This window comes from Eptesicus fuscus, chromosome 13 (genome assembly GCF_027574615.1).
Source record: "Eptesicus fuscus isolate TK198812 chromosome 13, DD_ASM_mEF_20220401, whole genome shotgun sequence".
Classification (NCBI taxonomy): Eukaryota; Metazoa; Chordata; class Mammalia; order Chiroptera; family Vespertilionidae; genus Eptesicus; species Eptesicus fuscus.
In genome coordinates this window covers 40,125,856-40,142,792 of record NC_072485.1, presented here as the reverse complement: position 1 = coordinate 40,142,792, position 16,937 = coordinate 40,125,856, and the positions used below count along the sequence as shown (strand labels likewise).

General features: G+C 45.3%; 1 protein-coding gene across 1 annotated transcript; it reads right to left on the bottom strand.

Annotated features, from left to right (window-relative positions):
• Nucleotides 1–9,936: 9,936 nt before the first annotated feature.
• On the bottom strand, nt 9,937–14,247 carry KCNE3 (potassium voltage-gated channel subfamily E regulatory subunit 3). The gene is made up of 2 exons (XM_028158278.2): nt 14,101–14,247; nt 9,937–10,396 (listed from the first exon to the last, which is right to left on the bottom strand). Exon 2 carries the CDS (start codon nt 10,355–10,357, stop codon nt 10,058–10,060), a length of 300 nt encoding a protein of 99 aa, XP_028014079.1. The 5' UTR covers nt 10,358–10,396; nt 14,101–14,247; the 3' UTR covers nt 9,937–10,057.
• Nucleotides 14,248–16,937: the final 2,690 nt, after the last annotated feature.

The following is a 16,937-nucleotide window of genomic DNA, read 5'->3' as shown; positions in this document are numbered from 1 at the left end:
CCTTCACAGGTGTTTCCTCCAATAAATCTCTTGCCCTTTTTACTCTGTCTTGGCATTTGCTTCCTGGAGGACCCAAACAGGCGCTTCCAACCTAGTAGGCCCAACTCACCAAATGTCTATTTTTTTGTGTGGGGGCTTTAGGTCTCTCCTGGGAGGGAACTCATCTTAAGGAAAGTGAGAAGATAGTCAATGTAGGTCCAGTAAAAGAATCTTCAAAATCAAAGAGGAGTGAGTCTAAGTTCAATATTAGGTTTATCATGCAGATTTGTTTCCTGGCCTTGATGCAGCCCTACCCCTATCCCCCACCGTTGGCTCACGTTTAGCAATTTTTGGAGGGGAGTGGGGATGAGGAGGAATCAGAAAAATATAGAAGAGCTGCTTTACTAACAACTCTTGAGTCAAAGGACTTAAACAATACCTATTGAAAGCCCATGTGACAAAATAAAGCATGATGGGGGAGAAAGTATAGTACCCTCCCCTTTGCACAACCCGTACCATGGGCATTGTGTACTGGGCACTCGAGAAGGGTCGGTGTCACCCGGCATCTCAACAGCACAGCGTGTGAGAATCACTCTCTGGAACTCCCAGAAGTTCAGAGGAGCATTTCTCAAGGAGCTAGGGTCCTTTATTAATGTGGAGGCAAGAGCTTGCAAGTCTAGATACAAATTTGCATCGCAGACTATCAGAGCTGAAAGGAATCATCCAGTCTACTGGTTCTTAAACTATGTTCCATAGAGATTCACCAGGTCCTGGGGGAGGAGTGCTGCAGATGAAATATAAATGTCTGTAATTCAAATAAGGGAGAGGTTAATTTGATGCAAGAGGGTTTCCAGTAAAAGGTAAAGGGATGAGCAGATGAATTAACCAGTTGAGGCCAAGTGGCTAATAAATGGAGGAGCTAAAATGAAAATCATGGTTTCCTGGCTTCTTGTGTGCCTTTGTATGTATGGGACTTTAGCTGCTACTTTTGTAATGTGGTGGCTGTAAGCAAGTTACTCAGACTGGAAAGAATTTGGGGGTCATAGTCATGTTTTTCTCTATATTTCTGTTCCTGGGAGAGGGTAGATTGCATTCGCCTTTGGATGCAACTGGATGACTCTAAACAAGTATGTTTTTTCTGTAGTCTGGTTTTTATTATTTTTTATCCTCAGGCTAGCAAGTCAACCAGGCAGAGATTCCGACAGAAAGGCCTCATGGAAGGAATATGTTTGCTTCTAATTTAGAATAAGAACAACCACACCCCGTAGATCAAAACCCATGGAAACTTCCACTGCCCTGCAGCAGTGTACAGAGCAGCATTTCTGAGCGAGTTCTGAGAGATACTTAATGTGCTCCTGAGGAAGGATTCCGTATCAATACTCTGCCGATGTTCCATGTTCTGTCCTTGTCTTGGAGGTCATGTTGCACATAGGGAAGTCTCTGCAAAGCTCTGCAAAGCTCTGCAAAAGATGTCTATTTAATCTTAATCTAATGTTTTGCAAATTTGCTTGCTTGTGGAAACTTTTGTACATGGAATATCTATTATTATCATATAGAACACACTTGGGAAATGTTGAGGTAAAGACTATTAACTGGGAATAGAGGAGTATGGGTTGTGGTCCTGGCTCTGCCACCAACTTGCATTTTTCTCTCTTCATTGGACTTCATTTTTCTCATATGCAAAGAGAGTTAAAATCAATGACCTACAGAGAGAAAAGGATTACCTTTTTTGCATACTTCTTCTGTGCCAGGTACTGATATACCATCAGGACCCCATTAAACTATACTTGGTTTAATCCTCTGCTGTCACCATTTTGAAATTTTTAATAATTTTTTAAACAAGGAGTCCTGCATTTTTATTTTGTACTGGATTCCCCCCCCCCCCAATTATGTAACTGGTTTTGTATAGATAGATAAATAGATATATGATAGATAGATACTATCTCTAATATTAGCTATAATTTTCACATCAGTCTAATGAGAATGTATGTGTATTATTATTTGTGATACACAATATAGAAGCTGATAATAAAAGAGGTTAAATAAATTGCTCAAGGTCCCTTAGGTAGCAAACAACAGAGCCATTATTCCAATCTAGTCTATTTGGCTCTAACATTTTTGCTCTTGTCCACTAGACTTGCTGCCAGTGCAAACGTTCTATGATTCTAAGTGTCTTTTGTTCTTCCAACTACTACTAGATCTATCTCACTGTTCATTAAATGTATTAATTCCATTCACCGCCTGAGTGAATATTTGGCTAAATGTGTTAGTGAGTGATGAACTAGATGTCAGTGAACGGCTATAGAAGTTGGACATGGAGTCCAACACACCTGATTCCGACATTTACTAACCATGTGACCTGGGTGACCCTCTTGACTTCCGTGTCTCGCTCTACCTCATAGATGTGTTGTGAGGATTACGTGAAATAATACATTGCCTAACACGTGATAATACCTCAAAACATTATTACTGTTATTTTATTAATGTGACCAGGTTAGATTTACTATTGTGATATGAGAGCTTCATCAGAACCATTTGATTTGTTCAAAAACAAGTACAAGAACATTCGATTTCTTTACTGTTTTTTGAAATAAAATCAAATTTAATTTAACTTTACCCCCGCCTACCAGATTGGTGAGCGATCCAATTTCAGAGCTTTTGTAAGGATGCAAAAACCCCAGGGTGTACCCAGTCTGGAAAATCTGAGGAACTGTCTTCAATCCATTGTAGTTGTGGCTCATTGTCCAAGGCGGCATGTTCCAGTCAGATGTATCTGGCCCAGTTGCTTAAGGCATTTACTCCTTCCATTCTAAATCTGGCCACCAACAATTCCTATATTGCTCTCAAAGTCACGGCTTGGCATTGATTTCCTAGGTGTCCTTGTAGTCGCCACTGCCAGAGATACTGGGAGAGAGCCAAGTGCAGGTTCCCACCACCCTGCCATCCTCCTGGATTTTCAGAATTCAACTCTTCTCCCCTTGAGTCTTCAGAGCTTTATCCGCTCAAACAATCCAGCTCTGTCCCCTCAAGAATGTATGTGTTGGAAAGAGAGACCTCTAAATGTTTTCCTCCTGAGGTAAAGAAAGACTTCCAACTCACAAAACACTGTCCTTCCAAAAGGGTACAGAGAAAAACAAATTTCTTCTTTTTACCAAGTGCATAGCAGAAAAGTTTAATTGATTTAATTCACTCAGTTATACAATGTTCTCAAGCTTTTTCATATTCTGTGAAGACTCCCATGACCTCTTCCTCCCTTGGCCACTATAGTTCCCATCTAAGCCTGCATGTCTTATCTTTACTACAAACTAGGGAAGCGAAGGGGCGTGGGGAAAGTGATAGGACTGGACAGATTATATTGCTGATTCTCTCCATTTTGGGTGAGAATCATCAAAACCAACTGTTTGGAATTTCACATTTCTCATCTTCAGAACCCATTGGGAACAAAGAGAGCAGATGATGATGAAAACCCGAAGTCTTTGGAAGCCTTGATTTTTGAGAATACATTGATGTGTAATGGCACTGAGGGCTTGGTGACAGGGTGTTGGAACAGGATAGGACACTGATGTCCATGGCATAGGTAAAAGAGAAGAAAGTGTTGGGCCAACAATATCCACCCTCCCCCCCTCCGCTCACCGCCAGTGCAAACAGTTATTCTGGTGTCTGCCAGGTCAAAGGCAAAATTAGAATTCTGCTCTGAAGTAGCAGCTGAGCTGTGGATCTGTAGTGCTGGGCCCTCTAGTGGCTACTTCTTATTCAATGACCATAACTGGCTGTTTTCTGCATGGCGAGGCTCTGTCTCATCTTCTTTTTGGTTTTGCTAGAACTCCTAACTGCTTCCATCCTTATTCTACCATTCCATTTTTTAATTATTACTGACACCAACTTTGGAACAGGCCTCGTACTAGGGCATAGTTCTTGAGGAAGAAATTGATTGCCTTGAAAACACACTGAGATGGAGAGTTGCATGCAGGGTTTTTTGTGGAGTGCTCTTAGGAGATACACCAGTAGGAAAGTGGGGAAGTAGAAATGGGCAGAGGGAGAAGCTAACTCACAATGTGGTTGTAACTGAAGCCTCAGCTGATCCTATGGGGAGTTCAGGAGCTGAGATGGCCACTCAGACTTGTCCCAAATTGAGGCCATGAAAACAGACCTTTGTAGTTCTGCACCCGTCTGTCATTGTGAGCTGTCCTCTGGAGGGGGTATAACCTTGGGTAAAATAGTTCCCTGTGGCCCAGGGCAATGTGCAGTGAGGGATGCAGCTGTGAGTTGTCAGCAGCTCATGTTCCCAGCAGCTGGGTAATGGATGCAATGGCCCTACGTATCTGAGCACAGCACCTCTGTCTTCACTCCTGGGAGTTTGCAATCACTTCGTGGGCTCCCAGAATGCTTTTTTATTTTATTATTATTTTAAAACTAGAGGCTTGGTGCATGAAATTCGTGCACTGGGTGGGGGGGAGGGTGTCCCTCAGCCCAGCCTGCACCCTCTCCAATCTGGGACCTCTGGGGGGATGTCCGACTGCTGGCAGTTGGACATCCCTCTCACAATCCGGGACTGCTGGCTCCTAACAACTCGCCTGCCTGCCTGCCTGCCTGATTTCCCCTAACCACTTCTGCCTGCCAGACTGTTAGCTCCCTAACCACTTCCCTGCAGGCCTGGTTGACGCCTAACCGCTCCTCTGCCAGCATGATTGACACCTAACTGCTCCCCTGCTGGCCCGATTGCCCCCCAACTGCTCTCCCCTACAGGCCTGGTCACCCCTAACTGCCCTCCCCTGCCGGCCATCTTGTGACAATGTGGGGGCGGCCATCTTGTGACAACATGGGAGTGGGCCATCTTGTGACGACATGGGGGTGGCCATCTTGTGACACGAGGGCGTGAGGGTCAATTTGCATATTACCTCTTTATTATATAGGATATATTTTTATTGATTTCAGAGAGGGAGAGAGAGGGAGAGAGAGAAAGAAACATCCGTGATAAGAGAGAATTATTGCCAAAGCCGGTTTGGCTCAGTGGATAGAGCGTTGGCCTGTGGACTGAGGGGTCCCAGGTTCGATTCCGGTCAGGGGCAGGTACATTGGTTGTGGGCACATCCCCGGTGGGGGGTGTGCAGGAGGCAGCTGGTCGAAGTTTCTCTCTCATCGATGTTTCTAGCTTTCTGTCCCTCTCCCTTCCTCTCTGTAAAAAATCAATAAAATATATTTTAAAAAAAGAAAAAAGAGAGAGAATTATTGATCAGCTGCCTCCTGCATGCCCCACACTGGGGATTGAGCCCGCAGCCCGGGCATGTGCCCCAACCGGGAATCGAACTTCGACCTCCTGGTTCATAGGTCAATGCTCAACCATTGAGCTACACCAGCCAGGCTCACATCCACTTTTAATTGAATCCACTGGACCAAGCTCTCTAAATCAAATGAAATAATGGAGATAGAAATACTTTGAAGGGTTGGAAGCACAATACGCATATGAGAGATTATGTTGCACAATACTTACGATGACACTGATTCATTCTACTGATATTAATTAAGCATCCACTTTGTGCCAAATTTTATCCTACTGGATGGGGATAGAGATGCATTAGACATGGTCCCTGCCTGCACCCTTACACTGTTTCTAGGAAGGAGAAAAGATCTGCCAAAAGGGTACAATGTGATATAAATTATCATGAAATTATAAATAGGGTAGTAAGTTGAGTAAAGGAAGCCCCTTTCACTTAGAGAGGGGCTCAAGGGGGCGGGGGGCACAGCAACATAAAGCTTTATAGAAGTTGAAAATTTTTAGAAGTAGATAAACTGAAGTTGGTGAGGCAATCCTTGCCCTATGAAGGGATGGACTGTGCCTATCTTGTTGTCTTTCATATTCTTAGAGCCAAACCAATTGCCTGACATCTAGGTACTTAATAAATATCTGTTGAATGAATGAATGAATAGTAAATCAAGAACAGAACTGTAAGCCTGCAACTACCCCACAGAGCTTTTCTGAGATGAATTTAAATAATCTCTCCCCAATTGAGGAAGATGAACCAATAATTCATATTAGATCCTTTCTAGAGAGGAAACCTTCCCAATCTCCCAGCAAATATGTGGCTGGCCTCTTTGTTCCTTTTGTTCCCAGTGTTGAGAGTCGGTGCTGTAGGGACTCAGGGACCCTCCCACAAGAGGTGTGCCAGTTAGTTTACTATTCCCATAAGTATTGTGACAATGCCACCTTTTTAAAATTTAATTTAATTTTTTTTTTATGGCAGTTGGCTGGGGGTTGAAGGAGCTAGGCAAGGATGAGATTCTGACTACTCTACTTGGTCCCTGAAGGGGAACAGAGAGGCCAGCCACAAAGTCTGCTGGGAGGAAGGATCAAATGTGACTCTCAAAGCTCTCGTGGGAAGAACACGGGCTTTGAATTCAGGCAAGTTTGTGTTAAAAATCTAGAGAGCTTCACGTATTAAGTGAATGTTAAGCTGTTTCACTTCTGAGCTTCTGTTTCTTCATCTATAAAATGGGGATAAAAAATAATTACCTCAAGAGTTTTTAAAAGTATGAAATAAGGTAACACGCAAATTCCCAGCACAGTGCCTGGCAGAGATTGATTGCTCATCAAATATTAGTTTTTCTTCCCTTTTTCTTTCCTGCTCACTAACTTCGGACTCTCCTGCTCCCAGGAGCCCATTCTCTGTCAGTTTAACCACGGCCACAGATGAGTTCTCTGATTTCATTCAGGCAGATCACATTCTTGGTTACTCAGTGGCACCTGAAAGAGGAGTCTTTTTCCTATACAAGGTTGGCTGAAAGCCTTGCTTTGTCTATTTCTCCCATGCCCAGACCAGTGTCTTAGACATTACCAATGAGAGGAGAGACCAGTGCCAGAAAAAAAATGAGTAAAAGCCACACTCCCAGAACAGGTTTAGTTATATCCACAAGACCGCCCCCCCGCACCCCCGCCCGCCAAAACAAAAAAATCAACAAAAAAACAACACACCAGCCAAAACAAACCAAAAGGTCGAATCAGAGTAGCAGCACTTCTTCCTTCTTGGCAGGGCTGTACATTTTTTTATCATGACCAATCTTGGGGGAAGGGTGAGAAGGATGGGGTGAAGACTACTAGCTGTCCATGAAAATCCATCCGTTCCTTCCATAGTAATAGAGATTTGGCTGGAACATGACTGCCCAGAGTGGAGCCTCATTTGCCAGCGCCCCTCGAAGCCAGTTGTAGCCATGTTACTAAGCCCTCATCAATGTGGGCAGGAGGCTTTATGCAGCTTTTGCCTTGCTTGTTTAAGAGTAAATCTCTGGCGCTGGGCTTCTGTTCTTTCTCTCTCTTCACTAATTAGAAAAGCTTACACAGCCCTGGCTGGTTTGGCTCAGTGGATAGAGCATCGGCCTGCAGACTGAAGGGTTCTGGGTTTGATTCCGATCAAGGGCACATGCCCAGGTTGTGGGCTCCATCCCCAGTGGGGAGGAGTGCAGGAGACGGTCGATCAATGATTCTCTCTCATCATTGATGTTTCTATCTCTCTCTCCCTCTCCCTTCCTCTCTGAAATCAATAAAAATATAAGAGAAGAAAAAAAGAGAGAAAGAAATGCTTACACCATAGTAAATTTGGAAGCTACATGTTGAGGACAGTAATCATTATTCTGAGTCCCTGAATGACTGAATAGAGCATCCTAATCAAATCCTACCAGTTTTTTAAAACTATGTTTTTATTGATTAGGTGTTATCTTGTTTTGTTCTTTTTTTTGGTGTGTGCCTTTTGTCTCTTAAACTAGAACTCTCAAGATATGACACTCTTGCTTCTGTTCATTTTCCCCAAAGCACAGCTGTAGTGCATGCTAACAGAGCCCCACGCAGACCCATTTCCTCAGCTGCTGTGAGTTTTGGTCGCCATCAGCTCAGAGATGCCCCTTCTCCAAAGACTTGGCCTCAGCCAAATGTGAGCCTCCTAGGGCCCTAGGACAGTGGTCGGCAAACTGCGGCTCTCGAGCCACATGAGGCTCTTTGGCCCCTTGAGTTTTTAGCAAAGGCCAGCTTAGGAGTACCCTAATTAGTTAATAACAATGTACCTACCTATATAGTTTAAGTTTAAAAAATTTGGCTCTCAAAAGAAATTTCAATCGTTATACTGTTGATATTTGGCTCTGTTGACTAATGAGTTTGCCGACCACTGCCCTAGGAGGTTAATTGCTTCCTCTGGCGGCCAGCAGCCAATGATGACTGACATGGGGTAGAAGAAGATAGTCACAAAAGGTGGGGCCAATTCTGTGATGGAAATTGAGCTTTAGAACCTTCCTGAAGAACCAGGCTGTTGTTAATCTCCAGTCAAGACAACTTCCTTGCTTAGCTTTCTCCCACTGCTCTAGCCTGCACTAGCTCACAGGTTCCACCCTTCTCCAGAAAACCGCCCTCAGCTGATGGAACCTCCTCACAACCCTCCACTTGTCCTTGCTCCCTACATGGGTGGGCCTCAACCAATGACTGACTGATCTGGGGGCATCAAAGGCCAGCCCCCTTAACTCAAGGGGGTGTAATCCTGTCATGTGGTTTATGCCCCAGCCATGTATAACTGTACCCTGTCCATCAGGCCAGGGCTAGTCATAACCTGAGATACACCTTGTTTGGCTTTCCCCCTTTCCTTTCTACCTCACTCTCTCCCTTGCAGGTTCTCCCTGAAAAGTGCTCCCTCAATAAATGCCTATCTCAATCTCTGCTTCCAACTTGTCTACCTGTGCCAATACTCTGCCATCATTTCCCCAAATCACTTTCCCATTCATTTCTGGGGACTGTTCAGATCCACGCTCTGGGCTGGGTGTGCCAACGTGCGGATACTGGGTTGAAGGTACTGAAGGGGCTAGATGAAGAACAAGTGGGTTTTATTGAAGTAATTGTAAGGAACCTACTAAATAGGGTTGTTATGAAGGTTTTGAAAGTTAAGCCAGTTAATGTGTGTAAAATGTTTAGATCACTGCCTAACATGTAGAAAATACTCTTATCCATTGGGTGGAGGTTTCTTTGATCTTTTTTTCTTTACTTATGTATCCCGTGTGTGCCTAAATGAGCGCGTGGCACATAGTAGGCATTCAGTAAGTACCTGTTGAATGAGTGGTTACTGAAATTTGGCTTTGAGGGCTCAAAGTGATATGCTGGATCTGGCCAGCAGAGGGCAGACCCAGTGCAGACAAAAGAGCCTGTGGGCTGAGGGAAGAGTGGGATAGCACTCCCAGACAATTGGGGTGGGATAGAGGGTGGGAGGGCTGAAGGGACTAACTATATCATAGACTATTAGAGTGTGTACATTATACCACCTTAAAATCCTAGAATTTTATTTGGTCCAACCCTGGGAGTGTGAGATATACTGAGCCCCTACTTTGTGAATTCAGACAAGTAAGTAGTTTTAGGCCAGGAGATCCCTGGAGTTGCCCTACTGTCTGCAGCCTCTCTGAACTTATGACTACCCCTACTCCTATTAATAAATCCTCCTTTTGTGATTATGCTAATATATATTGGGTTTCTGCAACTTGCAAAAGACTTTGTATTATTTTATTAATTAAGCCCTGTGAGTATAAAGACTGTGTGAAGGGGAGTCTCCTCCCTGAAATTCAGAGCAGCCACACTGGGCCTACTTTCTCTCTTCAGGGGTGGTCTTGCCCCATTTCTGTCTCCAAGCTTCCCTTGTCTTGTTCCCTTCACTCACTCTGCCCTATCTTTCAAAGCCTAGTTCAAATTCTACCTTTCTCTGACTCCTAGATCTACTCAATCTCATTTCTCAAAACTCTTTAAGCACCTATCACCTGCCCATTCATTCTTACACTTGACTGCCTTTCCATACTTTAATGGGATTTGGGGCTGGGTGGTCTTTAAAGTCCCATCCAGCTATAGACTTTGAGTCTGTTGTTTTCTCATCTGCCACATCTTCTTCAGCAGGTCTCTACCTTCTCCCTCAAGAAGAGATAAGGAAAGGCTTGAGCATCCCTGTTTCTTGTTGATCTTACAGAAAGGAACAGAGGTCTGATGTGATCCATGGCTGAGTTCTGGAGGCCCTAGAAGACAATCCTCAGCTGTCTTGATCTTCAGCCACCCCAGTTCCTAACATCAGATCATAGTCACACGGTTCTTGATGTACACGTGGTAGGGGTCACTGCGCTTGTCCACTTTGCGGGAGCGGGTGTATCCCAGGATGAGACTGCCCACAGTGGCAGCAAATAGGAACATGACAAAGAGAATATACATGTAGGAGTTGTCATTGCGGCCAGGAAGGTTAGCCCGCTGCTCCTCCGTCAGGTTGTCTGGCCCTGTCCGGCAGAGCAAGTTGCTGTGAAGAGTGGCATTTAGAGCCTTCAGAACAGCGTGCAGACTGTGATACCAGGTCTCAGTCCCATTGGTGGTCTCCATAGCAACAGGGATTTAGGTGGGGAAGAATTGGAGGACACTCTGGTGGCAACAGAAAGAGGAAGGATAGTTTCCATTACCTGCAGCTTGACTGATCTCACTCCTTCAGACCCCAGCTAAAATCCCAGCATCACAGTTTATTCTACTTGTTTACTTGTCTGTTTCGCCACTAGACTGCAAGCTCCATGAAGGCAGGGACTATGTTTTACTCACTGCTATATACAAGCCCTCATGACAGCACTCATAGATGCTCAATAAGTACCCGTGGAATAAAGCCTTCCTTGGCCATTGCAACCCATCTGTCTTTTTATTTTTGTTTTTTTCATTCTGTAAGTCACTTTAGGCTAGAAGAAATTTAGGGGTTATTTAATCTAACTCCGTCATACACACATACAGGGAAACAGAGAGCCTAAGTGGCTTGACCATGATCCCAGAGAATATTCAGAGGCAGAGTTTAGACAGAGTCCTGCTTTTTGATGGCTAGTTCAGAGTTTCTCGACTCTCATGCCAGCGCTTGGCAGGACCGTGTGGCATTATTGGAAGTATTCCCCAGGACTCTCCTTCAGCACAGTTCTTTTTTATACTCCACAGGTACCTTTGAGATGTTTGGAGATGGCTTAGATTTCGCCTTACCTAGAACCCGAAGCTGGGTCATTTGACCTCTCAAGCATCCTATGTCCCAAGCACTCTGAGTATTCGTCCCTATTTAGGATTTTGCTGAGAAGGATTCTGTAGGAAATTCTATTGGAAAGGAATGGCTGGGGAAGCAGGGAGAGGCTGATAACCCCTGCAGGCACTGGAGAAGAGAATAGGGTTGGGCTGGAGGATGGGGAGTGACAGGGGCACTCAGTCTGGTTTGGGGTTTTACCTGCCCCCAAGAAAGAGAAGACACAGCACCTCAACTATCCTGCCTCCTGACACAGTCACTGCATACCTGGCATATGATAGGTGATGGAAGATGTTCATTTTCCTTCTTTTGGAGACCCTTAGTCTATAATATAGAAAAACATCCTAGCCTTGTGTCCTAGTCTCTAAAAAACCATATCATTCCCTTTAAACAAGGCTCTACACCCACTTTCTTCTGGAAACCTTCACTGAGTATTCCCCACCCCTTAACCATACTCCACAAGCTTTATCACCACAGCCTTCCCTTTGCCCAGCACTTACATAGAAGGCTTTGTGTGGCTGTTCTCTTGTTATTGATAAAGGTATCAGCAGACCACATGCTCCTGGTCAGCAGAGTTGTGTCTCTCCCCTACATCTATAGGGCTATCCTGAGATTGGCTGGGAATTCTCTTTCCCTGGTGCTCTAACCTGAGACTGGCTGGGTGTTCTCCATTCCTCAATAGTCTTGAGTAAATTGGCCACCAGTAAAGACTGGTTCTAAAGCCCTCCTTTATCTAGGTAGAGCTGTTAACCAACCAACGTTAACAAACTTGGTTATTAACCATAAGGTCTCTTTCCCAGATGACGGAAGGTGACGGTTAGTTATGACTATGATAAAATTCATGAACAACTCTAAGAATGCATAAGTTGGGGGATGGGGAAACAATCTAAATAATACAGTCCAGGACTGGCCCACATTTCCTACAAGGCCTTTGGGGCCCCATACTATATAGCACTTGGGCTTCCTTATCTGGATGGAGAAGGGAAAAAGAACAAGGGCTTGCTGAGGTAAGACCCAGGAGGCATAAGTTCTCATCTACTACCCTACTTGGCAGGCAACAAATCTGTGCCTTTTCCTCTCATATAGGCCAATGGAAATCAGGAACAGCACAATGAAATTAATGGCTCAACCAATGATTCAACCAGTCATCATTTATGAAGGCTCATTCTTGGGCAGGCTCAGACCCAGCCCCTGTACTGTGGGCACATTGCCAGCTCTTCTATAATACAGGGGACAAGCCAGGGTCTACTGGGGCTTAAGGAAGAAGAGATGGATTTTTATCAGGACTCAGAAAGTGTTCACAGTGATGGAGGCATTCCAGTGGACCTTGAAGGATTTCCAGGAAGCAGAAAACGCAAGAAAAGGGAACAGATGAACAAAGGCATGACAACAAGCAAGCACATAAAATGTTTAAAAGAATGGAAAGGAGCATTAGGAGGTTAGAGTGTAAGATGTATGGAGGGCTATGATAAGATGTGGGATGGAGATACTGGTTGAACCTGATCATGGAGGGTCTTGAGTGCCAGACTGCAGATGTAGAACTTTATGTGTAGTTGAGGGAGAGCCATGAAATAGTATATAAAAAGGGGACACAAGGACCAGATCTGTGCTTGGAGAGGACACTCTGGCTGCTATGTGGACTGAATTGAGGGCGAGATTTAAGACAGAAAACCCAGTGACACAAGGGTCTTGAAATAGTTCAGCTGGAAGACACTCAGTCCTGAGCTGGGACTTAGGGAATGGCAAGGTGGGGGCAGGGACAGATGTGGATGTGAGAGGCATTTGGGGAGGAAATGGCTAATGCAAGGGTTGAGGGAGGAAGGGACTTCAGCCAGTGTTATCCTACCTAATAATAGACAAATATGCAAATTGACCGTACCTTCGCTATGCCCGCGATTGGCCAGGAGGCGCGGGGGGGCAGGACTTGGGGTGGCCGGGGTGGCCGATTGGGCCAGCAGGATGCTGAGCTCGCGTCGCCAGCGGCAGCTTGAGCTCAGCGTCTGCGCCATGGCTGTGCTGCGGCACAGAAGTGGCCTCTGGGGCAGCGAGCTCACGTCCCACCGCAGACAATCAAAAGCGGGGGAGCTGGGTGCCAGCGGAGGCTTCTGAAAGGCCTGGTGCACCAGCGGACAGGCACCCAGCTCCCCCGCGATCGAAAGCAAAAGCGTGGGAGCTGGGTGCCTGTCCACTCAGGCACCAGGCCTTTCAGAAGCCTCCGCCATGCCGGAGGCTTCTGAAAGGCCTTGTGCACCAGCGGACAGGCATCCAGCTCCCCCGCTATCGAAAGCGAAAGCGTGTAAGGGGACCCTACACGTGCATGATTCAATCATGCACTGGGCCTCTAGTAGATAGATAACAGACAGGCGGTGTAAGGGCCCAGAGGAGCCCACTTTGAGAAAAATAAATTTCTCACCCCATTTGGGCTTTCGTTTCCTCATCTATCAAAAAGATTAACATAAGGAGATGTTATTTGGTGGGTATAGAGTTTCAGTTTTGCAAGATGAAAAAGTTCTAGAAAACTACTGCACAACAATGTGAATATAGTTAACACTACTGAGCTGTACTCTTAAAAGATAGGTAACGTGGTCAATTTTATGTTATGTGGTTTTATTTATAACCACAATTTTTAAAAAAAGATTGTCATCCCCGCCTTGCCTCCTTCCAGGCTTGCTTGAACATATACTTTTATTATGGTGAAGAAGATTTTAAAAATATATTTTGATGTAAACATGATTTTTCCATTTAAATGAAAGTTGATTTTTCATTTTTGAGAAGTAAATGTGGATTCACAGGACATACAATGAAGGGGAAGTCTCCCTATTTGTAGTGGCCCAGGGCAGTCCATGTTACCAGCTTTCTTAGATATCCTTACAGGGGGTTTTCAACTGACAGGACAGAGGGAGGGCAACCCCAGTCTGCAGAGCTAGAGTTTTATCTGCAGTTGGGGAGTAGTCATGAAACAGTATTTAAAAGGCCCAGATCTGTGCTTGGAGAGGACACTCTGGCTGCTATGTGGACTGAATTGAGGGCAAGATTTAAGGCAGACAACCCAGTGACAAGGGTCCTTTGGAAGACTCACCAAATACCAGGCAAATCCCTCTGGTTCCGAGTTGGCTTCAGGGGTCTCCTTCTGGGCGCCCTAAGGCTCCCCAGCCCCTCGGCCTCGTTAGGATGTCTCTGGACACATTTGCGGTCTCAGTATTCACTTCGGGAGTTGGGAGGCCCAGAACTGGAAAGCAGGAGACGGGGCAGAAAAGGAAGGAAGCAGACAAAGAAAAACCTTTAGAACCTGGGTGGCTCACCCAAGACTGGGCCCCAAGGGTTGTGCAATAGCCTTGCTGTGGGCTTTGACCCCCCTTCCTCTTCTCCTCCTCTTCCTGCAGCAGCTGGGCCAGGCCAGTCTAGGGTTACAGCTACAGGAACTGTGCAGTGGCCAAGGGACATCTGATTGCTGTTCCCCGACTCCAGGCCCACAATGTTTCAATTGGGTGACTTCATGAGGAACCTCAGTTTAACATGTGAACTGCTCAGGGACCAGTCTAGAACATTCCCTTTCTCAAGGGTCCTGGTGTCTCCGCGGGAGCCTCTGAAAGGCTGAAAGGGCTGGAGAGCCAAGGGAAGATACAAGTGGTAGAATGGCAGTTGGCAGTTGGGTTGATATTTTACATAGGAACAAAGGATATTCACAATAGCCTATTTGGATATACTGGGTATAGACATGGTAACAGCATCAACACTACCTGTAGCATAGCTCATGGTGAAAATGAAGGAAGAAAACTACGTAGTGTCTGGCACCAGGCACTCCACAGACATGGTGGTGGTTTTATTTTTGTGGAACAGAGGTTGGCATGGCCTTCAGAGTCCATCCAGTCTAACCTCCCTCGTTTTACAGGGAAGGAAATGGAAACCCAAGGAGCTGTCTTGGTTCAGCTATTCTGTGTGTGACTTTGGGCATGTGACTTCCCTTTTCTGGGCCCCCAGCTTCTGTCTGCATCTATAAATTGAAGGGGTTTTATTATGGGTTCTGGCCAGCTCTATTATCCCAGGAGGGTACAAATCACAAAACCACACTGTGAGATTATGGGAGATCAGATAGGCTGGTGGGAAAAGCATTTTTGGGGCTTTCTAGAGCCTCTCAGATCACAAGATAGAGAAGGCTGCAGACTTTTTCCTCACAAGTTAAAATTCTGAGCCCTGGGACTGAGTTATACTTGCTATTCCAGCCTAGAAAAACTGAGAACCAAATTGCTTGACTTATTCCAAGATAAGATTTTTTTCCTCTTAACAGGAGGAGACAGAGTCTATGCAGAAAGTGGGGATAGGGGAATAGGGTAGGCTTTGAGGTGAGATTCAGTGAGAGGACTTCTCTGTGTAGACCTGGATGCTTGTAGTCTGATGGGAAAGAAAAGAAGCCACAGTTACTGATTTTCATGTGCTGGATTGGGGTGGGGGAGAGGGTCTGGGTGTAAGGACATCCTGTCCTTTGGGTCAGGAGAGGCAGAGAGCTGATAAAGGGACAGGTTGGTTCTTTTTGGCCTGCCTCTGGGCCCCAAGTTGGGGATCTGGCAGTTGGCAACATTTGGAGTTTTGTTCCTCTTTATGAGCTCCTTGGCTCTAAGATAGTCACTGATTATGAAGTTCATAAGGACAAGGGAGACAGCTATTGCCTTGCAGAGTCTTTAACTTAAAATAGGAGATAGGCCAGTTAGGAAGGAACTGACCAAGCTGAAAGAGATTTTAAAGATCATTTAGCCCTGGCTGGTGTTGCTAAGTAGTTAGAGCATCAGCCCACACATCCAAGGATCGTGGGTTCAATTTCCAATCAAGGGCATGGACCTGGGTTGCAGGTTTGATCCCTGGGGCACATGCAGGGGGCAACCAATCAATGTGTCTCTCTCACATCAGTGTTTCTCTCTCTCTTCCCCCCTCTCTCCCTCCCGCCCTTCCATTCTCTCTAAAAAAAAAAAAAAATCAAAGGGGGACCCTAGCCTGTTTGGCTCAATGGATAGAGCATTGATTCCGGTCAAGGGCATATGCCCGGGTTGTGGGCTTGATCCCCAGTAGGGGGTGTGCAGGAGGCAGCCAATCAATGATTCTCTCTCAGCATTGATGTTTCTCTCTCTCTCTTCCTCTCCCTTCATCTATGAAATCAATAAAAATATAAAATAAATAAATAAAATAAAATAATCAAAGGGGGGAAAATCCTTGGGTGAAGATTAACAACAACCAAAAGATCATTCAGCATCTAGATTCTAGGCCAACCCCTGCATTTTGTAGATGGGGAAACTGAAGCTCAGTAGGTAAAGTGACCCATGGAATGCTGTTCGGTGCTCTTTTTACTACTAATGACAGCATTCCTTGACATCTGAGCTGCATATCACACCAAACTCAGCCTCCTTGTGTTCTGGGCATCATCTCTTCTAACTCCATGACTACTGCTTTTTCCTGCACTACAGATTCCCGCCCATCTTAATTGAGGATCCAGTAAGGGGGCAAAGGTGGTAAATTTTGGAGGAGTTAACCTTCCTTTAGAGTCTCCTCCCCCATGGCCCTTTCTGCTTCAGACCTACTCCTGGTCCCCTGAACAAGCCAGACACACTCTCTTCCTCCACAGACTATTGCTACTATTTCCCGCACATTAACAGTTTCTCCCTAAATGTTCTGTACTTGAACTCACCTGACCTCTAACTTGGAGGTGGAGGCATACAGCTGTGATCTAAAGGATTAAATGGGTATCTTAGTGACATTATTTTTTCCAGATTTTTCTGGGGAAAAGTAAACCACCACCATTGGTTTTTTTGGTTTACCCATTGCTCTGTTTCAGCTACTCTTTAAAAAATATATATTTTTATTGATTTCAGAGAGGAAGGGAGAGTGGGAGAGAGATAGAAACATCAATGATGAGAGAGACTCATG

Bases quoted from the DNA above. Each gene is read 5' to 3' on its own strand.
- KCNE3 (XM_028158278.2), bottom strand. From the start codon at position 10,357: ATGGAGACCACCAATGGGACTGAGACCTGGTATCACAGTCTGCACGCT.